We start from the raw sequence: 26477 nt of genomic DNA on the forward strand, positions 1-26477 counted from the left end.
GCCTCTCTTTTAGAGAACTGGTGATTGGCCAATGACTTTTCGTTGAGTGACTAGAAAAACTGTTAATCACAAAGAAAGATTCATATTCACGAAACAAGATACAGAATAAGAGTTGCTACTTACCCACTGGGGTACACATTTTCCATCTCCTGTTGTAATAAGCCTTTTCCACACTGGAGAATGTGTTAATTACTTATAAAAATGGTTCTGTCACATTCTTTTCTCCTAGTACACTTAATACAAATAGCTGGAGACCCACGTATGGAAAGAAAGGGCAATGTTTGACAGTAACAGTGCTCCAAGGCCACTCTGTGCACTTACCAAAGGCAGGGCACATGTCTACTCACCAGAAGGGAAAAATAATGAAGCGGCTGATGAAAAACATGACAGAGAAGATGAAAAACAAGATGTTACAAGTTTGCCTCCATCCAGCGTAAGCAAACATCTTAGCAGACTGAAAACAAAGAAAGAAACTGCATTCAGATAAATGCATAGTAGTATAAATTTTAAAAATTAAATATTTGTAAATGAAATGACATGATTTCCAGGATTTGCTTCAAAACAATCTGGATAGAAGGGGGGACAGATGGGGTAGTAGATTAAACGAGATTGGTCATATTGATAACTATTAAAGCTGATGAGTCCATTACACTGTTCCCTTTATCTTATCATATGCTTGACATTTTCCATAATATAATGTTTAAAAAAGATATATGAAAACGACTGTAATATTACTGTCTTTCAAAAACTCCATAAGTTAGCATAATCAATTTTAGTGTACATTTCATTTGGGCATTTATTTAATATCTCCATTCAACTGGGAGGAGAGCTGGGTTGAAGAAGGGTTAGGACAGGCATGAGCTCCTGGGCTGGGCTGGGAATGTTGCAATCACTGTGGCTATTTCAAGCTAGACGGTGGGAGAGGTGGAGTTAGGAGGCAGCTCTCAGGACCCTGTCCTGGTTGAAATAAAGTTGCAAGCACTTGATTTTTCCTATGTATTTTGTGCTCGTCTATGTGCTCATATTATCTGTGTTGAATAAAAATAATTACAGAAAGTATTGTTGAATGGTAATAGAGTATTAATGGACGAGGATTCTCTATTCCCCAAAACCTGGGCTGTGGACAGTACCAGTCCATGGCCTGTTAGGAACCAGGCCACACAGCAGGAGGCGAGTGGTGGGCAAGTGAGCGAAGCTTCATCTGTATTTACAGCCACTCCCCATCACCTGCATCACCGTGTAAGCTCCGCCTCCTGTCAGATCAGCGGCGGCATTAGATTCTCATAGGAGCTAGAACCATATTATAAACTGCGTGTGTAAGGGATCTAGGTTGTGTGCTCCTTATGAGAATCTAATGCCTGATGATCTGAGGTGGAGCTGAGGTGGTGATGCTAGTGGTGGGGAACAGCTGCAAATACAGATTATCATTAGCAGAAAGGTTTGACTGCACAATAAATGTAATGTGCTTGAATATTCCCCCTTCAAGAGTCCGTGGAAAAATTGTCTTCCATGAAACCAGTCCCTGGTGCCAAAAAGGTTGGGGCCTGCTGCTCTATTGCATTATCCAGAAGAGCCTAAGGCTGAAGGGGGAGGTTTCTGGTGGGAGTTGGGGGTAGGAGGTGGGTAGGAGTTATTGGGGGAGTGTTAGGGTACAGCTCATCCCTCTAGGAAGGATGGCTTAGACTTGGGCTGATTTAGAACTTACATCACCCTGGAGGCTAACGGTCCTTCTAGAACAAGAGAGGCCATATATTTACCCTCCAGGAAGGGTTTACATGGCACTTTCCATACTTTTCCAGTTAGCAAGGGGTAAGAATGTGGCCAGACCAAAGGCAGGGGTGGGGTGTTGCCAGAGGGCCCATAGGGAACAACTCAGTTGCTGACATAGAATGCTGGTGTGCTCTGTGGGCAGGAGACGGGTGTGGAGAGAAAGGCTAGAGTTCAGAGTAGCTGCAATGGAGCAGGCAGCTGTTGGAAGGGTTGGAGGCTGACCAGGGTGGAAGCCAGGGATGTGCACAGGTACGGGAGGGACCTCTGTAGGCTCATTTGTGAGGTAAAACATATACACAACATATTCTGGATTATATAATGATGAAATCCCTGACAGTAACCTTTTTCTTTGCTAAGTTTCAATCAGGACATTGTTAGAGTATTGGGTTCTGGATCCAAACTTGACTATTTGGAAAATTAGAAAGGATCAAGAAGATGCATGAAGAAGGCAAAAGGGTGCTTATGAATGAGAGTTGTAAGTATTGAGGCTGTATTTCCTTGCAAAGAAACTGCTAAGAAATGACCCACCAACTGTCTTGAAAAATATGAAAGATTAATGGGCTCCATCTCAAGGAAGCAAGGGGCAAAAGTTGTGCAGTGTCTGGCTTCAATTAGAACTTGACTGAGAGGACAAACACTAAAACAAACTATTCAGGGAAGCTGTGGGATATGTACCCTGGGAGAATATAAAAAATAGGCCCCTGCCACTACTTAATGTTGTCTCTACCACCAGCTGATGGAAGGTACTAGTCTTGGTCATTGAACCTCAAGTTAGATCATGACTTGTGAATCAAGAATGATTCACAATCAATAACAACATGAAGCTGTTCTTATAGTTGCCCCATGAAGGGACCTCTAAGTTTGACATTTCATTTTTCTTGTTTTTTACCTAAGGCTCTCAGAACATTTTCAAACAGTAATGAGCTAAACTTAATAATATGCCCTAAGGTATATGTATGACTTCTCATGTTACAGCTGGGGATAGAAAATAAAACAGTAAGTGATTTGCCAAAGTCACTTAGGGAGTCATGTCATACCGATGATGGGGGCTGAGGATTGGGGGGGGGGGGGACAAGCCAGTGTTTGTTCCCAGCCTGAACATCTAACTCCCCTTGAACAACACAATGAAGCTGTTTTCACATTGGACACACACCAAAGGCACAAGAGGGTTTAGAAGCAACAGAGTAACATGAAATTCTTAAGTCAGGGCCAATGTGGTCTTAATTTCAGTCAGCGTTACTGAGGTACGATCAGAGAAGGAGGTAATTACAGCAGAGATGACTGCATTCAGAGTGCACCACATGGAAAACTGGCACAATTCTTCTTTTACTACGCCATTTGTTTCCCTGAAGCATATATAATAATCCTGACCTTTAGAAGAGTTACATGTCTAATTACAATTACATACAAAATAGGAACAAAATTCTGTACACAGAATAATTTAACAGTGGCCAGTTGCTTTGAAATGGCTTCAAATGCTTTGAAATGGCTTCTGGTTACTTCTACATCAGGTTTGGCAAATTACAATCCAGCCCATGGGCTAAAGCTGATCACCCCTTAAGAATGGTTTTCACATTTTAAAAGGGTATTAAAAAAAAAAAAGAAGAAGAAGAATATGGGACAGAGATCGTATGCAGCCCACAAAACTAGATTTACTACCTGGCCCTTTACCAATGAGTTTGCTGAGCCCCAATCTAGAAGAACAAGATTCTATTAAATTTAATTTCTTCCATATCAACCTATATTCAATTATTAGTCCTTCAAGAGGCAATCCCAAATGTGAAATGGGTTAGCATCATTTTCCCCGGATTCATTATAAATGACTATATTTAAAAGACTAGCTCAGTGGTGCTGGGAAACAAGTTGCCCTCGATCACAGCGGGGGACCTGGCAGAGAGGGACCACTCCATCACTGCCACGGCGTCCACAGGAGCCAAGGCATAGCAGACACGGGTCCAGTAAACACCCTGATGTTGCTCTTTTCCTTATATTTTGTGTGGTGTGGGATTAGGAAGATCCTTGCTTTAATTTCCCCTGCTTTAGAAAACATCCTGATCCCTCTTACTCTCTTAGAAAATCAGTGCCTTTTAAAAAGGCTTACAGTCCTTATAGCTACAGGTCAGGCTGCAGGAGGATGGGGTGGGACGGTAGGTGTCCAAGCACTGGCTTAGGCGAGGGGATGGTGCATCCAACTCTGAGAATCCTTAATGCCATAAATCCAAGTTTTCCTTTCAAAGGATAAGAATTCATTCTTTCTTCAAATAGTTCATCTTACTTCCTGAGCTAGCATCTGCATGCGACTTTCATGAGTGGAATCCCACAAATCAACATTTCTCTAGTACCATGGAGAAGGATTAAAAATAAAAACTGAGAGGTTTCATTCTTTAATCTTGGAGGATCTGGGAACCCAGAGACATTCTCAGACTTCGGGTGTTTTCGGGACAGAGAGCCCTGCTAAGTTGCTCACAGACAATCCCTTCTGTGAGCAGTTAAATCCAGGACATGGTATTGTCATTAGTTTTTTAATGGCAAACATTTACCTCCAGCCAAATGTCAGCTACATCGTGCACAACCATCACAAGGGTCCCACTGCGAATATAATTAGAACACCAAGAGAAGCTCATCAAACTAAGAGCAGCCAGGTGGTGGATGACATGAGCTAGGAAATCCTGTATAATGAGGAGAAAATGAAAGCCATTAAGCAAATGCCATTATTTCCCAATCACTGGAAGAGATAATAGTAATAATGATACCAATAATGTACATCTGCATGTTTTGAAATTTATAAAATGTGTTCGCTTTAATTCTTAAACACAATACTTGTGAAGGAGCTAGGACAAGTATTATTCCCATTGATGAAGTCATCTAACTTTGAGACAGCATTGAATAGCTGTCACCTAACTCCTAACATCTGTTGTTCTTTCCACTCCCCCACACTGAATATATGCACACACACACTCACATTTGCTCATATACAGCAAATAACACATACACAAAGCATATTCCCATGGACATTTACATTTATTGTGTATCTCCTGCCTAATTCCAAAAAGGAAAGAAAAAGATAGATGTAATAAAACTACACAACTATTAAGTAAGTTAACTCATATGAAATAAGTAACAGATGAGACTGTTATAAATATGTTACAAGTCTAGGCTAAGGAAAGCTACTGTCACTGAGTGGAAAAACTTCAAGGTTTTCTGCAAAGATATAAAAATAACTGATTATCATGTGAAAAGATGCTCAACATCATTAGCCATCAGGAAAATACAAACCAAAACCACAATGAGATACCACTTCACACCCACTAGGATGGCTATGATAAAAAAAAAGACTACCAATAACAAGTGTTGGGAAGGATGTGGAGAGACTGGAACCCTTATCCACTGCTTGTAGAAATGTAAAATGGTAGCTGCTTTAATAAACAGTCTGGCAGTTCCTCAAAAGGTTAAACAGAGTTATCATATGGCCCAACAATTATACTTCTAGATGAAATGAAACATACATTCATATAAAAACTTATATATGAATATTCGTAGGATTACTCATAATAACAACATGGAGGAAACAACCCAAATGTCCATCAACTGATACAAGAATAAAGAAAATGGGGTCTATCCATACAATGGACTGTTATTCAGCAATAAAAGGAATCAAGTACTATAGATGTTACAACAACATGTGGCTGAACCTTGAAAACATCATGCTAAGTGAAAGCAGCCAGACACAAAAGGCTACAACATATTGTATGATTCTATTGATATGCAATATCCAGAAAAGTCACATCCATAGAGACAAAGTAGACTAGTGGTTGCCAGGGGCTGGGAAGTTGGGAGAAATGGGAAGTAACTCCTAAAGGGTACAGAGTTTCTTTTTGTGGTGACAAAATGTTCTAAAATTGATTGTGGTGATAATTGTACAATTCTGTGAATATATTAAAAACCACTGAATTATACACTTTAAATAGCTGAATTATGTGGTATATGGATACCTCAATAAAAATATTTTTTTAAAAAAACTTAAAGATTCCAGTTTTCTTGCAGCCAAACTAAAACAATAAATACAATACCAATATCATTAAGCACCTATTATATAGCAGGAAGTGTTTTATACAGATAAATTTACTTAACCCTCACAACAACTAGAGAAGATAGGAATGATTTTTAGCTCCATTTTCTAGATGAGGAAGCCAAGTTTAGGAATTTTAACCAACTAGCCCAAGATGTCAGTGAGTGGGGAAGCCAGGGCCTCAAACCCAAGCAGTCTGACTCAAGAGCCTGTGCTTTAGCGACCTACCCCAAATTTTATATTTCTAAAGATACGTCTTTATAATTTTTACATTTAATTTTTGAAAAGGTGCTCGATGCACCTGTAAATACTAAAAGGGAAGTCAACTACAGCAAAATCAAAGGTGGGAGAAATACAGGATCAACCTATCTAGCTATGAAGACTTTCTAAAAAATGATTATTTTCAATTCTATCCCTTGAGAAAATAAGTCAATCAATTAAAATTTGATATATTCCAAACCTGAAGTTAGTAACAGTTAATCTATAGATATTATTGAGTTGTATGGAAATGGAGATCATTTCTATCAGATTTATTCACAGTATGTTCTTATACTTAGAATCCATATGTTTTAAGCTGTCCAGTTGACCACAGTATGCCCCTTAGTGATGGTTAAGGACCATCATCACTCAACTCAAACATCATTTAATTACACCAACTTGGTTTATCAAATATTGGACTTAATTTTATTTATCATATAAATTTTGCTACAAACCAGCCTTTTGCCTAGGGTGTAGCTTATGAAGTATATGCTAGAGTGTTTGTCTTTTGATTGTTAACATATACGACAAAATTTTGCCTGCCTTTAGGGTCTAACATGATTTGCTGGACTAGCAACTGGAAATCAGTAACAACCTAATAGTTCCTAAAATGCCTCACTTTGTGACCTCGGAGGTGGCAGTTAGCCTGCCTATGACTCAGTTTCCCTGCAAATATAGCACAGCTAGTAATACCTGAAGCAAGGTTTCCCTATAACGATATTTGATGAATTAAGGAAGAAATGTTCTCAAAGTCTTTGAAAACATTGAAAAGTTTTATAAAAGGTGGTTTTGTAATCAACTGAGACATTTTTCTTTTTTGCCTTGATGGACATTAAACTCCCAAATCAAAAGGAACAGACAACATGTAAAGATTTCTGTTCTTATTGAACAGGTGTGGAGCTTCATAGATAAAGTTTCTATAATGTTTCACTACAAATATTTACCAAGGCACCAAAATATGAGCATAATTTGCACTATTGTATGTGCTAAAAAAAGCAAAAAATCAATGAACTGAAACAAAATATACATAAAAATATAATTTAAAATTAGAATTTGGGGGAGGAGGACAAAAATTTTGAAGAAATTGATAAAGTAGCTTTGTAAATAAGACACTTACCTTCCTCTTGATATCAGTGCCAAGGCTAAACAACAGAGAACAATAAAAACCCATTTCTAAAATGTAGTACCAGTACTGGGATGGCAGCAGGGGCTGAGGAAGAGAAGAGTATTCATGACTTTAAATGTTACCATATAAGCAATTCATTTTAATGCACTAAAATCTACAGTTTATACCTATTTATATTCCATAAAATTCCATAAATTAACAATGATTTATATTTCAACTGCCACAAAGGAATTAGAGATCATATTTCAAGGCATTTTATTTTTAAAAGCATAGACAAGTATTCCAAAAGCAAGTTAAATGTTCTGTTTACAAAGTTCATAAAATTGCTGCAGGTGTAATTGCCTTATTTTAGTTTATTAGGAGTTACATTAAAATTTTTTTTCAAATCTTTACTTAAGGACAATAAGAAGCCTGTTCTGCTGGTCCCATGATTTACCTTGTTTAATGGTTCTTGAATGCTACTCAAAATCTGATATCTAAAACTCTTCTCTGGTGACAGGCTGGTGTTCAGAATTAGCCCATTCTCAAATGGGACTTCTGAATAAAAGAATGAAAAAAGTCTTCTGAATAAAAGAATGAAATTCCTATATCTAGCTTCCCAACTGTCTGAAAATGCATGAATGAACTTAGCTGACACCACATGGAACAGAAGAACTGCTTAACTGCGCCTAGCCCAAATTGACAGCCCAAGTCACGAGCAAATAGAAAGTTGCCCTAGGGCACTAAGTGTTGCGGGTTACTAATACATAACCAATACATTTGAGAAGATAAGAGTACATTGGAGTTGGAAGATGACATGATCAGGGCTTGGCCTAGATAACGCCCAGGTCCCTCACAATCTAACGTTTGACTCCTTAATACTAAGACTAACATATTAAAAGGACTAATGTATTTGTTTCTGGTCAACTTATCATTCTTGATAAGACTATAAAAGAACGAGACAGACTTTCTGCTTTCTTTTATGACAAACATGCCTGTATAAGACTGACCCTTCTATTGAGAACTAAAAATATATGAATAAAAAACAAAAAAGAATATCTGTTTGAAACAGACTGAAGACATCAAGCCACAGAGTCAAGATGTACTATGGATGTAATAAGCAGGATAAATTAAAAATAACTATATTTATGTGTAGCATAATAAAACTGCTCAAAGAAAGATAAGATAAAATACTAAAAGCAGTCAGGGAAAAAAGACTATGTTCAAAGAAGCAAACATAGAAGCAATAGCTGAATTCTTAAACAAGCTGATAGGTAAAATATGGTATATGTATACCATGGAGTACTAGTCAGCTACAAGAAACAATAGTGATCTAGCATCTCTTGTATTTTCCTGGATAGAGCTAGAACCCATTCTATTAAGTGAAGTATCCCAAGAATGGAAAAATAAGCACCACATGTACTCACCATCAAACTGGTTTTAACTGATCAACACCTAAGTGCACATATAGGAATAACATTCATTGGGTATTGGGAAGATGGGAAGGGGGAGGAGGAGATGGGTGTATACATACATAATGAGTGCAATGTGTACCATCTGGGGGATGGACACACTTGAAGTTCTGACTTGGGGGGAACAAGGGCAATATATGTAACCTAAACATTTGTACCCCCATAATATGCTGAAATAAAAAAAAATACTAAACAAAAAAGCTGATGGGATCCAGAAAACAATGGAATAACATCTTTAAAAGTGCTAAAGGGAAATTACTGTTAATCTAGAATTCCATACCCAGAAAAACTATCCCTTCAAAAACAAAGGCAATATGATAACATTTTCAGACAAAATCTGGTAGACCCACCATAAAAAAAAAAAAAAAATACCACAGGGGCTTCTTTAGCCAGAATGATAATCATCCCAGATAGAAGCACAAAAATGCAGGAAGTGAGGAAGAGCATGGAAAGGGTAACTTGATTAATTTATAAAACAATAATAGCAATGACATGTAAGGTTTTAAATATTAATATTTGATAGAGGAGATATATGGTATATTCTAATGATCTTTCAAGAACTGGAAAAAGGTAACAGCGCTAATTTGTATTAGACTGTAATAAATCAAGTATGTAAATAGTAACCTCTAGGATAACTAATAAAGAACAAAAGTATGCATAACTGAAAAGTCAATATAAGGGAAGAAATAGAATAATATTTTTTTAAATATCACTGTCCTATTAGAAAAGCAAGAAGAGAATATAAAAGGAAATGCATCCAGTGGTACAAAAAAAATACATAATATTGTAGATTTAAACCCAAATATGTTAGTTATATTAACTATAAACAAACTAAAGGAATGAGATAAGTGAGGGTCAATAAGGATGAGGAAACTCAGGCAGAAAAGCACCAGAGGACGACACAGCAGTGGATAAACAGTAGCAGGGGACCAAGACCTAACTAAGGGGACAATTTGAAGGGCCTGGGTGTTGAAGTAAAAGGGGGAGGAACAACGTCAGAGGGACTTACCTGTTTGGGATAGCCATTCCAAACCTCCATTAGGTCATATACCCAAGGTTTCTGAAAAAATGAGGAGCCAAGAGAGATGCAATAAGTCTGTCAGAGCTGAAGGCTGATTTTAGCAGAAAACCTAAGCTCTTCCTGATGTTACTTATAGGAGGCGAAGATGCACTCTTGTTGTACATATTTCTCCCTCTGTAGGTATTTCTAGGTGCTCCTTCATAACATCCTGTGAACTTCACTACTTCTAGTGAATCTGAGATGAGTATATAGTGCTATCTCCTAGAGAAAACTGTTCCAAACAAATGAACCTACTAACAAAATTATTTATGAACCAATTATATTATTGCTTCTGCAGCAATAAAAATATCTTGAGCTAGCTATAGCAATATTTGAGAGAAATCTCTGAAATACATTATCTTATTGAAAGTATTATATTCTAAAGGAATTCACATGCAAGAATTTTAAGGACTAAAGACAAATCCCCATCAAAGATATCAAAAGATAACTTACATCATAAAGAAATGCAACTCCAGCGACAGTTATCATTAGGTAAAATGTAAATCGCCAGCTGCCAAAAGAAAGAAAGTTCTTTACTCCCTTGTAAAGGTGATTGACATTTGAGGAGAAAAGGCTTTGGTATGGCGGAGTTTGGAAAGCACACACTCCGGAGTCAGACAAACCCAAGTACGTATGCCGACTCTGCCATTTATTAGATGGCTGCAAGCTTAGGTAAATTATTTAACCTCAAGAAGACTTACCTTCATCTATAAGACAGAGTAACAATATTTACCTCAAAAAGTAAAAAAAGAATTGAAGATAATTTGTGAAAGTATTAATCATAGCTCTAGTATGAAGTTAGCAATAATAAATGATAGCCATTATTATTATTATTATTATTATTATTATTATGACTAGCCCAGTTCCAGACACACAATAAACAATGATTTAATGGGCATTTATTGAAACCTTAATATCTGTACCCCCATAATATGCTGAAATAAAAAATAAAAATAAATAAAAATAAATAAACAATGGTTTGATATTAGTATTATTAGTATTATACCATACAAGAAGGAATCTAATTAGTCTAATCCCTTATTTTATCCCCATTTAATTCTCAGTTAAAAAGTTTCTATGTGGCCAGATCTTAGTCTTTTCTCCTAAAAGCAGATTTTGAAAGAAAAGATTTTTCTCATGTATGGAGAAAGATCTATAGATTAAGAGACTTTAAAGATATATTGACCAATTGTAACATATGGATCTTATTTTGATCCTGACCAAATAAACAAACTGTACAGAATATTATGAGATAATCAAGGAAATCTAATCACTGAATATTTACTGTTATTAAGTAAAAATTTCTTAGTTCTGATGCTGATATTGCAATCATGTTTACAATAAAGAGTTCTTATCTTTTAGAAATACATACTAAAATACTTACAAATAAAATCATACAATGTCTGATATTGTTTCAAAAATCATCTGTGAAGGGGGAGACAAGTAGGTGGGGTACAGATGAGAAAAGATTGGCCTTCAGTTGATCAGTGTCAAAGTTGGTGGTTGGCAAAAGCGCATAGTTCATTATGCAGTCTTTCTACTATTATAAATGCAACTTTCTGAAATAAAAAGCTTTTTTCTTAAATTACATGTATTTTATCTAATGATTGCTGAAGGAATAATAACAATATTAAAATAAAATTTGTTCCTTATATTTGTATATGGCCTTATGATACTTTCTTCAACATACCTGTAAGATAGTAGGAAATAGGAACATAGACATATACCTATTTTGTAAATGAAAAATCAGACTCACAGAGGTGAGGCCACTTCCCCAGCTCATGTAGCTAAGAAGTAGTAAGGCTGGGGTTTGAAGTGCAGGTCTCTGGACTCGGCATCAGCTAGTGTTTCCCGAACATTACCATGACCTCTACGCTGATGACAGTCTTTCTTCATGGCTCATTTTGATAGGAAAAAAAGTAGGGTTCCGTACTCAGGAAATTGAGCCATAAAACTACCCAAAGGGCATTTTACAAAATCAAAGTTAAGTCCTGATCACACTTGTTTTATTTGCAGAGAGTATTTCCTTGACTCCCTCAATTATTTTATCCAAACAAGAACCATAAAAAACAGGACATAAGAAGGCCAGCCAGCCCACAAATGAAGCCAAAAGTCTAGGTAATACATCTCATTTTATTTATTTCTCAAACATTTATTGCTTTTTTTTCTTTAAGAATTAAAAATGTAATTGTGTCTTTAGGACCAATATTTTTTTAACCCCAACAGAATATATATTCATTTTTTTAAATTTCAGCATATTACAGGGGTACAAATGTTTAGGTTACATATATTGCTTTTGCCCAACTTAAGTCAGAGCTTCAAGTGTGTCCATGCCCCAGATGGTGTGCACTGCACCCATTAGGTGTGAATATATCCATTCCCTCCTCTTCATTCCCACCTGCCCAAAACCTGATGAATGTTACTACTGTATATGCACTTAAGTGTTGACAGTTAATATCAATTGGATGGTGAGTACATGTGGTACTTGTTTTTCCATTGTTTTGATACTTCACTTAGTATAATGGGCTCCAGCTCTATCCAGGATAATACAAGAGGTGCTAGATCACCATTGTTTTTGTGGCTGAATAGAACTTCATGGTATACATATACCACATTTTATTAATCCACTCATGTATTGATGGGCACTTGGGTTGTTTCCGCATCTTTGCAATTGTGCTGCTATAAACATTCTAGTGGAGATGTCTTTTTTATAGAATGTCTTTTGTTCCTTTGTGAACAAAAATGTTTTTCCAGCATTTTCTTCTACAATTCTTATAGGTTCTTGCCTTAGATTTAAGTCTGTTATCCACCATAAGGTGATTTTTCTGAGAGGTGAGGAACCTATTTCAGTCCTCTATGTGTGGCTATCCAATTTTCCCAGCAGAATTTATTGAATAAGGATTCTTCTCCCCAGTGTATGTTATTGTCTGCTTTGTCAAAGATTAGATGGCTATATGAGGATGGTTTTATATTTGGGTTCTCAGTTCTGTTCTGTTAGTCTATGTTTCTGTTCTTGTGCCAGTACCATGATGTTTTAGTTACTATAGCCTTGTAGTATAGCTTGAAGTCTGGTAAATTGATGTCTCCGAATTTGTTCTTTTTGCTTAAGATTGCTTTTCCTATACAAGGTCTTCTCTGGTTTCATAAGAAGCGTAGAATTAATGTTTCTAGATCTAAGAAAATTGATGTTGGTATTTTAAAAGGGATTGCATTGAATCTGTAGATCACTTTGGGTAGTATAGACATTTTAACAACGTTGATTCTGCCAACCCATATGCATGGTATGGTTTTTCACCTAATTATGTCCTCTGCTATTTCCTTTCTCAGTGTTTCATAGTTCTCCCTGTAGGCCCTGTAGAGGTCTTTCACCTTCTTAGTTAAATATATTCCTAGGTATTTTATTTTCTTTGTTGCTATTATGAAGGGTATTGAGTCTTTGATTTGGTTATCAGTTTGACTGTTGTTGGAGTATAGGAATGCTACTGGTTTCCATACATTTATTTTGTAACCTGAGACTTTGCTGAATTTATTTCTCAATTCCAGTAGTCTCATGGCAGAACCTTTGGGGCTTTCTAGATATAAGATCATATCATCAGCAAAGAGCAATAGTTTGACCTCTTCTGCCCCCATTTGGATGCCTTTGATTTCCTTCTCTTGTCTGATTACTCTGGTTAGGATTTCCAGAACTATGTTGAATAGAAGTGGTGACAGAGGGCAATCTTATCTGGTTCCAGTTTAAAGTGGAAATGCTTTCAATTTTTCTCCATTCAGCATGATGTTGGCTGTGGGTTTGTCATATGTGGCTTTTATAATTTTTAGTTAAGTACCATCTATGCCTATTTTGTCAAATATTCTTATCATAAAAGGGTGCTGAATTTTGTCAAATGCTTTTTCTGCATCTATTGAGAGGATCCTATGGTCTTTGTTTCTGCTTCTATTTATGTGGTGAATTACATTTACAGATTTGCATATGTTGAACCATCCTTACATTTCTGGGATGAAGCCCACTTGGTCATGATCAATTATTTTTTTCAAAAGCACCTAAATTGGTTTGCTAGGATTTTTTTGAGAATTTTTGCATGTATATTCATGAGGGATATTGGTCTGCTCTTTTTTTGTTGCATCCTTTCCTGGTTTTGGTATCAAGGTGATGTTGGCTTCATAAAACATGTTGGGAAGAATTCCTTCCTTCTTGATGTTATGGAATAATTTCTGCAGGATAGGCACCAGTTCTTCATTGTGGGTGTGGTAAAATTCGAGTGTGAAACCATCTGGTCCAGGACTTCTCTTCTTAGAAAGGTTTTTTATTGCTGCTTCAATTTCAGTTTGGTTTGTTCAGGAATTCTGTTTCTTCCTGACTGAGTCTAGGGAGGCTGCGTGTTTCTAAGAATTTGTCTGTTTCCTCCACATTTTCAAGTTATGTGCATAGAGGTTTTTATAGTATTCATAGATATTTTGTATTTCCATGGTATCAGTTATAATTTCTCCTTTATTCATTCCTATGTGGGCTTATTAGAGTCTCCTCTGCTTCTTGTTAATCTAGCCAGAGGTGTGTCAATTTTATTTTTTCAAAGAACCAACTTTTTATTTTATTAAACTTCCATATAGTTTTTTGTTATTGATTTCATTTAGCTTTGCTCTGATCTTTGTTATTTCTTTTCTTCTGCTGGGTTTAGGGTTGGTTTGCTAATCCTTTTCCAGTTCTTTGAGACAATTCATTAGATTGTTGATTTGTGATCTTTCTGTCTTTTGGATGTAGGCATTTGTGGATATAAATTTTTCTCTCAGGACTGCTTTAGCTGTGTCCCGCAGATTTTGATAACTTATGTCTCTTTTATCATTTAGTTCAAAAAATTTTTTTGATTTCCATCTTAATTTCCTCCTTAACACAATGATCATCAGCAGAAGGTTGTTTAGTTTCCATGACTTTGTATAGAGATGAGAGTTTCTGTTGGAGTTGGTTTCTAATTCTATTCCACTATGGTCTGAGAAGATGCATGATAGAATTTCTATTATTTTAAATTTGTTGAGACATGCTTTGTGGTCTAGGATATGGTCAATCTTAGAGAATGTCCCATGAGCTGATTAGAAAAATGTATATTCAGTGGTTTTGTGTAGAATGTTCTGTAACTTTCAGTCAGGGCCATTTGGTCTAGAGTTCAGTTTAAATCCATTGTTTCTTTGTTTATTTATGATTTGGAGGATCTGTCTTGTTCTGTCAGAGGGGTGTTGAAGTCACTGGCTATTATAGTGTTGCTGTTTATCATTTTCTTTAGATCAAATAGGATTTGCTTTATGAATCTCGGTGCACCTGAGTTAGGTGGATAAATATGTAGAATTTTTACGGCTACTTGTTGAATTGTGTGCTCCACCATTATATAGTGACCCTCTTCGTCTTTCATTACTTTTGTTGACTTAAAGACAAGTTATCTAAAATTAGAACTGCTACACCAGCTTCCTTTTTGCTTCTGTTTGCATGGAATATTGTTTTCCATCCATTTACCTTGAGTCTGAATGCATCCTTGTGGGTTAGATGTATTTCCTGAAGACAGCAGACACTTGGCTTATGTTTATTTATCCATTTGGCCAGCCTATGTCTCTTTAGTGGGTAATTCAAGCCATTCACATTTATGGAAAGAATTGATAAGTGGAGCAGATTTCTGTTCATCCTGTTGAGTTGAATTTTGTTGCTTTGTTTTCTCTGTTGAGCCATTGTCAAAAGTATCTGGCCTTTTACTTTTAGCTTTTGGATGATGCTACACTGGTGAGTGTTTATTGTGCTAATCTGTATATAACACTGTTCTGTGTACTTCGTGGAGGGTAGGTATTGTCTTGATGCATTCCCTCAGTCTTTGCTTATCTGAGAAGGTCTTTATTTCTCCTTTGTATAAAAAATTCAGTTTTACAGGGTACAAGATTCTAGGCTGGTAGTGACTTCTTGACTCTGGGCCAGGCACTGTGCTAACTAAGCACGCATTATGCACATTTTAATCTTTCTAACAAGATTATGAAGCCAGTAATATAATTAGTCCCGTCTTACAGACTGTTTTTTGATTCTCACAACCCTAAAAAGCAGATAAGATAAATACTAGAGGAAACTGAGGCTAAGAGAGGTCACAAAATTTAGCCAACATTGTATGGTAACCATCAGATGCCAAAGTACAACCCAAGTTTCACATTTTTCATGACCAACTAGTTCTACTCAGACTTCATTACGCTATGCCAAGGATTCTCAAAGTGTGTGCCAGGGATCCCTGAGGTCAGAATATTTTCATAATAATATTAAAACATTATTTGGGCTGGGTACAGTGGCTCACACCTGTAATCCTAGCACTCTGGGAGGCTGAGGCGGGCAGATGGTTTGAGATCAGGAGTTCGAGACCAGCCTGAGAAAGAGCGAGGCTCATCTCTACTAAAAAATAGAAAGAAATTAGCTGGACAACTAAAAATATATATAGAAAAAATTAGCTGGGCATGGTGGTGCATGCCTGTAGTCCCAGATACTCAGGAGGCTGAGGCAGGAGGATCAACTGAGCCCAGGAGTTTGAGGTAGCTGTGAGCTAGGCTGACACCATGGCACAGGAAACAGAGTAAGACTCTGTCTTAAAGAAAAAAAAAAATTAGAATTATAACGTTATTTGCCTTTTCCCTCTCATTGTCTCACAAGCAAGATTACATTGATATGTGATCACAGCATTGCTCTGAATGAAATTGCTCTGATGAAATGTGTGCTTGTGTAGTCTCACGTTTTATAAATGTCTCAGTGTCTTGTTGGTTTTTTTCTTTTGAGACAGGGTCTAGCTCTGTCGCCCAGGCGAGAGTACAATGATGTCATCATAGTTCACTGTAACCTCAAACTTCTGGGCTCAAGTGATCCTCCTGCCTCAACCTCCCGAGTAGCTGCGACTATAAGCAAACGCCACCACATATGGCTAATTTTTGTATTTTTTGTAGAAACGAGGTCTTGCTGTGTTGCCCAGGCTGGTCTTGAACTCCTGGACTAAAGTGATCCTCCCAGACTAAAGTGACCTCCCAAAGTGCTGGGATTACAGGTGTGAGCCACCACACCTGGTCTAAATGCCTCAGTTTTAACTTCTAATACATTAAATATCAATAGGTATAACACACATAAATGTTCTTTGGGATCTTCAAGAGTTTTTAAAGAGAACAAGGGTTCCTGGGCAGTTTGAAAATGCTGCACTTCACTAATAATAAAGTGAATGATGACATACTTGTCGATGCCATTTTACTTGCTTCAAATGAACCTAAGATGGTAAACTTTCCTTTTTGTCAAGGAAAGGCTGAGATAAACATAATTGTGGGAAAATAAAAAAAAGCTGGAAACCAATTCAGAAATTAAGAGTAATGGTGAAAGATGGGACTGTAGGGTGAAGTCAGGGAGGAATTTGGCAGAGTGAACTTATGCCAGAGAGAAGCTGATGGGGCTAGAGATGGGGCTTTATGGTGGGGGAGGCCAGATGGAACAGGCAATGGGCCTGTACAGGTCAGGTGAGGAGGTGAGGGCAAGGCCACCACCACCGTCCACCCAGCCAAGGGGACCCTTCCCTCCTGCAGTGGGGAGTCCTCCTGACTGTACACCTCAAGCACTTGGGAGTTTACTTCTTACTGCTAGATGAAAATGTGTATTTTATGGAGAAAAGTGGTTGGCTAATATGGAATTTGATTTTATTTTTTTAAAAAAGGACGCACCATGTACTAAAATCCTGAATGCTGTGGAACAGGACATATGGGTCATCATTAAGTAAAGTAACAAAGGAAACAATACACTGAGCTCAGGATGGTTAGAGGCTAATCCATCCTCACATTATAGAGGAAATTCTGCCTGCTGGAGAGCCTTTTAAGAGCCTGGTGTTGGGGAATAAGTTTGCAGAGATTTTCAAAGTGCCTGGGGCTATGCACCTCAGTCTACGATTTCTGTAGCATATCCCAGGCCTGATAGAATAAAGCACAGTCCCTATACAACTAAACAGTTTGGCATTTTGTTTTAGTCTGTTTGTGTAGTCCATAATAACTTTTGACAGTTATCTGCTTATAATAAATTTGTGAAAAATGAGAGCAGGAAAAAAGGAAGATGTTATGTCAGACCAGATTCATTGGGTACTCTGTTGTGATGACGGGTTAGAGAGATATAACTGTGCCGAGCTAACATCAGCAGCAACACAATATTTACCAACCTTTCAAGAGCTAAAAATCAGAAAGAAGCTGGTTAGAAAACAAACAAGGCCATACATTTGGAGCCACTGTGGGAAAGGCAATGGAAGCCTGTGGTGAGAAGTGAGTGTCTGAACCATCCTGAAGAATTGGTTTGTCCCTCTAAGCATCACCCATGTCACAGTTGGATTATGGGACTCAGGAATGTATAGGTAAACTAAAGAAGACATCAAAGCTTAGCCCCCCACAGCTTCTGTTCACTTATTTGAGAGTCTTACATTAGCTTCCTATTAATTTCACCATTAGAACAAAAACACCTGGTGGAAGCCATGAGGAAATGTGAGGGCTTTAAGAAACAGGCAGGAGAAAATACTGCTAGTGTGTAGAATGTGGCACTGAACACAACCCAACCGAGACATGTTCATCTGGATATAAAGAAGGGGAAACAAAGTAAGAGCAATAAGCTGGTTCTCCTTTTTTGCACAGGGGTCAGTGTCCACCACCAACAGAGTGACTAGAGAACTACAATATTCTATGGGGTGGGGCAGGGCGGGGGCGGGAGGGGGGAGCAGAACTCAAACGAAACCAAAATATATCCAATGCTGCCTCCTTCCCTCAGAATGTGTTCAAAGAGCCAGCTCTGGCAAGACCCTCCCTGACACTCCTCTTAAGCCTCCTGGGAAACCAAGAGAGATGGGCTGTGCAGCCCATGGGCAGGGCTGGGACCATGAGCCAGGCCAGACAGAAAGTGGCCTTCTCAGTTCATCTTCCACGAGGAGAACACAGACATTCTCTCAGACATTCTCTGCTCTTACAGTGAGAAGAACTGGAAACAGGTGATAAAGTCTTGTGACCTAGGGCCAACCTAGACCCTAGAAAAGAGAAACACCAGTTAAGATGTCTTTATGATTTTTCTGGACTTCAGGCAAAGTACATAGTATCTCCTGTTCATCTCAGAGAGTTCATAGCTTGCCTGTTTTATAGAGGAGGGAATGGAAGCTCAGAAGGCAAATGAGTGACTAGCCTAAAACACCTATCGGGGAGTGGCAGAGCTGGGTTTGAACCTTTCCTGTGCTCTATGGTAGTACTCTCTGTGATGACCACTGTACTCCAGATAAAAAGGCAGCATTTCAAAAGCTTTGACTATCCTCACCAAGCTTCCTGGAATTTCTTCATCCTGCAAGGCTTGTCTTGATTCCGCCGACTCCTCAACCACCTTTCAACCTGGCGCTCCGTCAGGTTACACTTCTTTGCCAGTCCATAAATATCAGTCTGAAAAAAGATGAAACAAACACATGAGTGTCAAAGAACAGAGGCAGGCCGGCTGGCAGGCAGTCAAGAGACAGTGAGATTGGGTTACAAGAGCTGTGTAGGTGGGATGTGAGAAATTTTACCAAGAGATCTTGAGCCAGGAAATTTACCTTTTTACTTATGGAATCTCTCTCAAACACACATGCCAAAGAAAAAGAGAGAATGTTACTATCCCAGCTTTCTGAGTTACTGAGAAATATTAATTCTTTATAGATTGGTAGCAACCCACAAGTTCAAGTTGCATGTGTGAGCTCATTCATTCAGCTAAAATTTATTTAGGACCTTCTAGGTGCCAGGTAGAATAGTATAGTCAAGACATCAATTAAATCCAATCTCTTCATTTTTCCTATGCAGAAACTGAAACCCTGAGAATTTTAGTGACTTGTCTAAGACCTAAAATTAGTAGTAAAGTGTATACCAGAACTTAGGCTAGGGCACCTTCTGGTATTTCACATGCTCTTTCTAAGAGCTGCAGAAGATAATTCAGGAAAGCCTTGAACAGGTGTTGGTTATCTACTTTCACATTAATCAAATGTAGAGCCTTTCAAACTAATGCAAAATAATTCCAATCATGAAAATAATGATTGCAACATATTATAATGATGGTTGCTTCTCCTTTGGGAAGCAGAAGTTGTATACGATTTCAAGTTGGAAATTATACAGATAATGGATTAGTTCAAAGGTGACAAATTCGAAGTTCTGTGAAAGCCAGACAAGAAACATAAATGACCAAGTGGACCAGGTCTGTTTCATTGTGGGATTTTAACACAAGCAAGTTCTGAACGTTAAACCTATGAACCTATGGCAACTCTCTCCACATCTGAAAGAATATGCTCTTGAAAAATACAAGCCCTCTTTATTTTTATTTATTTAGTTAGTTTTTTGAGACAGAGTCTCACTCTGTTGCTCCTGCTAGAGTGCCATGGCATCAGTCTAGCTCACAGCAACCTCAAACTCCTGGGCTTAAGCAATCCTTCTGTCTCAACCTCTTGAGTGGCTGGGACTATAGGCATGCGCCACCATGCCCGGCTAATTTTTTCTATTTTATGGTAGCGACGGGGGTCTCGCTCTTGCTCAGGCTGTTCTCAAACTCCTGAACTCAAAGGATCTGCCCACCTCGGCTTCCCAGAGTGCTAGGATTACAGGTGTGAGCCACTGCCCCCAGCCCCCAAGCCCTCTTAATCTTTCATTTTCCAATGTGAGTACAAGAAATTATTTAATTTCCTCTTAATGCTATTATGAGAAAAATAAAATTGCATAGGACTGACCCTGAGCTTTAGCACTGAGGAAATAAGCAGGAGCTCTATGGGTGCAGCTGGCAGAAAGGCATGTATTGTACTCCCGAAAGCCAGCTGTGACCACGCCCTGGCTGGCACTTCCAGAGAAAACATGCAAATCCTATATTCTGAGGTAAATCACTACATTTCTTAAATATTGACCAATACCGCAAAGTAAATTTAAATCAATCATGGATGAATATTGTGAGGGCCAAACAAAGCCTGCCTGTGGGCCAGATGTCTGGACACCCAACAGTTTGTGTTAGCCAGATAGCTTCTGCTGTCTTATGTAGTTCATGAAATTGTTTGGGGGACACAGTGTAATAGTAGATAAAATTCATACAGAAGCTACCACACTGAAGATTGGCAAAGGACTAGTGGTGGCTTCTACATACCTGCTAAACTGCTAGCTTATTACTTAATCTGAAGAGAGCAAAAGAAAACCAAAACCAAAACAGGACATAACCCGTATTATACCCAGTTTCTTAGAAATTTCCCAAATACTTGTTCTTTTATAGGCCAAGGGTTCACCTGCTGTTGTTGTTTATTTTGTTTTGTTTTTTGCAGAGATTGAGTTGGCAGCTATTAATTGGTACCTACTTCTTTCAGACATTGTGCTAGACATTGGAGATCTAAGTGAACAGCCTAATCAATACCATGTTAAGCCCTTCTGTGCTAACCAGCCCATACTCAATATGGTATACATTGAAATGTTTTTGTTTTTAATAGTGTAATCGACAGCAAGTGAAGAAGCATCCTGGGATCTGTGTACTCAATTGTTTTAATAAAGCCAGGTGTTATCTACATGTATTATCAACACAGTGTTCTGCCATTATAGGTTTCAAATACTTACTTTTAATGGTGATACCCATAACTTGAATTAACAAAACTTTTTTTTATCCACCCAGCAATATGTCTTATTACCTCAGCCATAAATTAAGCAAAATGCTACCTGTATGACATTGGCCAAGTTAATGTTGGCACTATTGTGACATGAGTTTGTTTCCACATCAGAAATTACTATTAGGTCATGACCTTTGTCCTCCTCTATTATATTCTATCTTCCTAAGTTCTAGTACTTTTATTTTACTTGCCAACTTGTTATCTTGATCTGCTATACAAATGATGCCTCAATTTTGTAATCCAAGAACAATATAATTTAGGAATCTTAATTATTTTCCTTCACCTTCTGGGTTCAGTAGATAAAGCTTTCTAATACTTTGGGGGTGATGTATAACATTTTTTTCTCTTACTGGATGCAAATGTCCAAGTTATGTCTATATTAAGCCATATCATAATGTCAGCTGAGTTATAGCAATTACTACAAACATAGCTCCAGTCTTTAAAAATTATTTTTAACATTCTATTTACAAATAAAGAAGTCACTGGAGTAATAGTAGAAAGAGTTCTGGACTGGAAGTATGGGCCAGGTTGCAGCTTTTAATTCAGTCACTAATGAGCTGCATGACAACCATTCTCCCTCGTTGGGCCTTAGTTTCCTCTTCTTAGTCATGAAGAAAGATTACTCACCCTCTAAATCTCTTTCAATTTTTCTCAGTTTTCCTTTAATTGTCACATGGCCATTTTCTCTCCATAGCAGGGAAACTTGATAAGGATCAAATTTTCTAGGTCATTTTAAATACTTGAAAAGCTGACTTGAAGCCCTTGGCTACAGCAAATATAGCAAATAACTGATAGTATAGTACTATTCTTCAAATTTTATACAAGGTATTACCGACATTAGTTATCCCCAAACAGAGAAGGATAATAAGGACTCCCTGAAAGAGCTTCATTTTGTCATAAACACAGCTAACTAATTTCTCTTCTAAAACATGTAAAATGATGCACAGGCATTATCATCACCAGTGCTAATGAAAGTATTTAGGTGAATGACTGTAGTCATGCAGAGCACATAGAAATAAAAAGCACGTGAAGATGGTCTGTCAAACTGTTCCCGTTTTTAAGAAGCAGTCAAATGCAGAAGCTGAGGGCAGAACAAGCTAGAGACAGCTCTGGCTAGCCATGACAATCCCGGACACTATGTTGTATGCTAGGCTGGGCAGTCAAACTCCAACGTGCTTTCAGGTACAGAGAGTCCACCAGAACAACAGAGCAATAGTCATAGTGCACGCAACTTAATGCAGCAAATAGAGTTCAGGACCCTCAAAAATCTCTCCTAAAACTGCGTAAGAATATACTCAATTTAAAAAATTACTAGTGATAGATGTCTATATTCATCATAGAGGTTGTGCCACTTTTGGAGTTTTGTTCTGTCATTTTAACTAAGGAAGCATAATGAGATTGGAGTGAACATTAAACTTACTTAGACACTATATTTTTTAACTATTAGATTAAAAACCTTTCTGATGGCATATAAACATGTAGTGCACTACAACATTAATGACAAACACTTTATATTGTGAAGAGAACTCTGATTCTCTTAAAAAATTTATCTCTGGAGAGTAGCCAGGGGGCAAAGCATATTTCCAAGTATGTTGAAATAAGAGTCCTTGAATAACAGTCCTACTCATGAAAGTGACCCCAATAGTTTCATAATGTGTGTATTGTATTTTGATGGGGCCACCATCATCAAAAGTGTCAGATATGGGCTTCTATGCTCTAATAATGATCTTTCTTCATCGGTATATTTTGTATATATCTTACCATTAAAAGTAAAATTTTGATCCTTATACTCAAATCATAGCACTGATTGTTAGTGCTAATTGCTATAGTTGAACACAATAGTTCAACTATTAACATGTTATTTTATATTATAATATATATTTGTAATTTATTTTATACCTGGGATTCTGTCAACAGAACAATAATTTGTCAATAGAATAAAAAATATCTAAGTGAATCAAATCATTTGGTCAACTGAAATAGATTTCTTGCACAGACAAGGTAAGCCATAGATAACTGAACCATTAAAAAAAGAAGATTTTTAAATCCAAAAGCAAAGAATTTGTACTTACTTGTGATGGTTGCCTTGTGGAATGTTTGAAAAAATTCTCTAAGACAGTATTTGGTACAATCTTTCGAACTGTATCTTTAACGCCACATGCCTTTGCTAGAGGTAAAGCAACAAATCTACAAAAACAGGAAAAGAAGTTCAAAATCTGAGAATGAATCCACAATGACACCAGAAAACTTGAGCTGTAACTTTAGGTTTCTAATGAAAGATCAATCATTTGTTCATATTGTCACTGGAGCTACCTATAGCCAACATCTGCCTCTCAAAAGTTCAAGGAGAGAAAGTTTTCAGACCTTACATATAAGCAATAATTAAAAAATAATAAAATAAAACACTCACACAATTATAAAATTCATTTTATGTTAACCCAAATGTATTTATATACAAGATTTAGGAATGAGGATAATCCAATCTATTTGTAATTTTATTTTTAAGACTCCCAGGAATTAAAATAAATAAAAGTTTTGTCAGAAAAAGTTTGTTTGGTGATATTATCTTAAAGACATTATTATGTTCCTATTTCAAGTTTCAATGTATAAAAAATGGCATGAATATTGGGTAAATACCGAGAAATGGAGTTGATGGGATTTATAAGAAACTGCAAATTGTTTTCCAAAGTGGCTGTATTATTTTGCAGTCCTGCCGATAATGTGTTAGAGTTCCAATTACTTCATATCCCTGCCAATGCTTGGTATTATCAGTCTCAGTAATTCTATCAGGTATGTAGTGGGTTTTGTTGATTTTTCTACTCTAATCTTTATTATTTCCTAATGTTGGCTTGTTTTAAGTTTAGTTTGATCCTGTGTTTCTAGTTTCTTAAGGTAGAAATTTAGATTATTGATTTTGAGGGCTTTCATCTTTTTAAATATAGGTATTTGTACCTATAAATTTCCCTTCAAGCACTGCTATTGCTGCATTCCATAAGTTTCAGGATGGTGTTTTCTTTTTATTCATCTCAAGTATTTCCAAATTTACATGTGATTTCTCCTCTGACTGATTGGTTATTTGGAAATATGTTATTTAATATTTAATTTCCACATATTTGTTAATTTCTCAATTTCCTTATGTTATTAATTTCTAATTTCATTTCATTGTGGTTGGAAAACATATTTGGTATTTCAATCCTTTTGCCTACTTGTTCTACCCAGTATTCAAATTGGGGTATTCAAGTTTACAACTATTATTGTTGACTTATCTATTTCTCCCTCCAATTCTGTCAGGTTTTGCTTCGTGTATTTGGGACTCTGTAGCTAGGTACATATATCTTTATAATTGTTATATCTTGTTAAAAGATTTATCATTTTATCATTATAAAATATCCTTTGTCTCTAGTAATAATTTTTAAATTTGTTAAATTCTATTTTGCCTGATATTAGTATAGCCACTCCAGTTCTCCTTTGGTTACTGTTTGCATGGAATATCATTTTTCATCCTTTAATTTTCAAGCTATTTGTGTCTTTAAGCCTAAATTGTGTCTCTTTTAGACCACATATGGTTGGATCATGTTTTTTATATATTCTTCCTATCTGTGCCTTTTAATCTTTTAATTGGAGTATTTAATCCATTTAAATTTAATGTAATTACTGATAAATTAGGATTTATACCTGCCATTTGATATTTGTTTTCTATTATCTTATGCCTTTTTGATTTCTCTATTATTTATTACTACCTCTTTTGTTTTAAATAGATATTTTCTAGCATACCATTTAATTCTCTTGTCAATTTTAATTCACTTAATTCAATTGACTTGGGGATTACAATTAACATCTTAATTTATAACATTCTAGTTCATATTAATATCTAATTTAAATAGAATACAAAAACTCTATACTTTATCACCTCCTTTGTGTTATTATCACAAATTACATCTTTATAAATTGTATTCTGATCAACAAAGATTTGTGATTATTTTATACAATTGCCTTTTAAATTAGATAGGAGAAAAAATTGTTACAAACAAAAAATGCAGTTATACTATCATTTTATCTTCTTATGTAGTTACCTCTGTTAGTGTTCTGTTTCTTCACATGAATTTGAGTTACTGTCTTATGTACTCTCATTTCAGTCTAAAGAACTCCATTTCATATTTCTTGTATGCTGGGTCTGCTAGTACTGAATTCTCTGGGTTTTTATTTATTTGAGAATGTCTTAATTTCTCTTTCGTATTGAAGGATAATTTTGCATGGTTGACAGTCTTTTTCTTTCAGCACTATTTTTATATGTTATTCCACTACCTTTGGTCTCCATGGTTGCTGATGAAAAATCAATTCCTGATCACATTGAGAATCCCTTGTATATGCTAAGTTGCTCCTCTCTTGCTGCTTTCAAGATTTTCTCTGTTTTTGGCTTTTGACAGTTTTATTATAACATATCTAGGTGTGGCTCTCTTTAAGTTTATCATACTTAGAGTTTGTTTAGCTTTTTGGATGTGTAGATTCATGTTTGTCATCAAATTTATAAAAAATTTTGGCCATTTATTTCTTCACATATTTTTTCTGACCTGTTTATTCTCTCCTCTTCTTCTGGAATTCCCATTATGTGTATTTGGTATGCAGATCTCTAAGGCTTTTTATTTTTCTTCATTTTTTTCTGTTACTTAGATTGCTGACTCTTTCTTTTGCCTGCTAAAAGATGCTGTTGAGCCCCCTCTAGTGAATTTTTATTTCAGTCATTATACTTTTCAACTCTAGACCTTCTATTTGGTTCTTTGTTATAATTTATAATTTCTATCACTTTATTGATATTCTTGATTTGGTGAGACATTGTTTTCATGCTTTCCTTTAGTTTTTAAGCATCATTTTCTCTATTTTTTGGACTTTAAAATAGCTGATTTACAGTCTTTGTCTAATAAGCCTGATATCCAGGCTTTCTCAGGGACACTTACTAGTAAATTGCTATATTTCCTGTGTATAGGCCATACTTTCTTGTTTCTTTGTGGGTCTCATAAATTTGTGTTGAAAACTGGACATGTTAAATACTATCATGTGGCAACTCTGAGAACCAGATTAT

At 36.6% G+C, this 26477-nt stretch overlaps 1 protein-coding gene across 1 annotated transcript in view; it reads right to left on the reverse strand.

Annotated features, from left to right (window-relative positions):
- The window catches only part of CERS3 (ceramide synthase 3), a 98643-nt gene that overhangs the window by 34544 nt on the left and 37622 nt on the right, over positions 1–26477 (reverse strand). Inside the window, exons 3-9 of the mRNA XM_076004812.1 lie at positions 23470–23584; positions 19060–19178; positions 10188–10245; positions 9684–9734; positions 7215–7307; positions 4311–4439; positions 348–454 (exon numbers count right to left, since the gene is read on the reverse strand). Coding sequence (XP_075860927.1) covers positions 348–454; positions 4311–4439; positions 7215–7307; positions 9684–9734; positions 10188–10245; positions 19060–19178; positions 23470–23584 — 672 coding nt within the window. The remainder of the gene's footprint in view (positions 1–347; positions 455–4310; positions 4440–7214; positions 7308–9683; positions 9735–10187; positions 10246–19059; positions 19179–23469; positions 23585–26477) is intronic.

This window comes from Microcebus murinus, chromosome 7 (assembly GCF_040939455.1).
Source record: "Microcebus murinus isolate Inina chromosome 7, M.murinus_Inina_mat1.0, whole genome shotgun sequence".
NCBI classification, from domain to species: Eukaryota; Metazoa; Chordata; class Mammalia; order Primates; family Cheirogaleidae; genus Microcebus; species Microcebus murinus.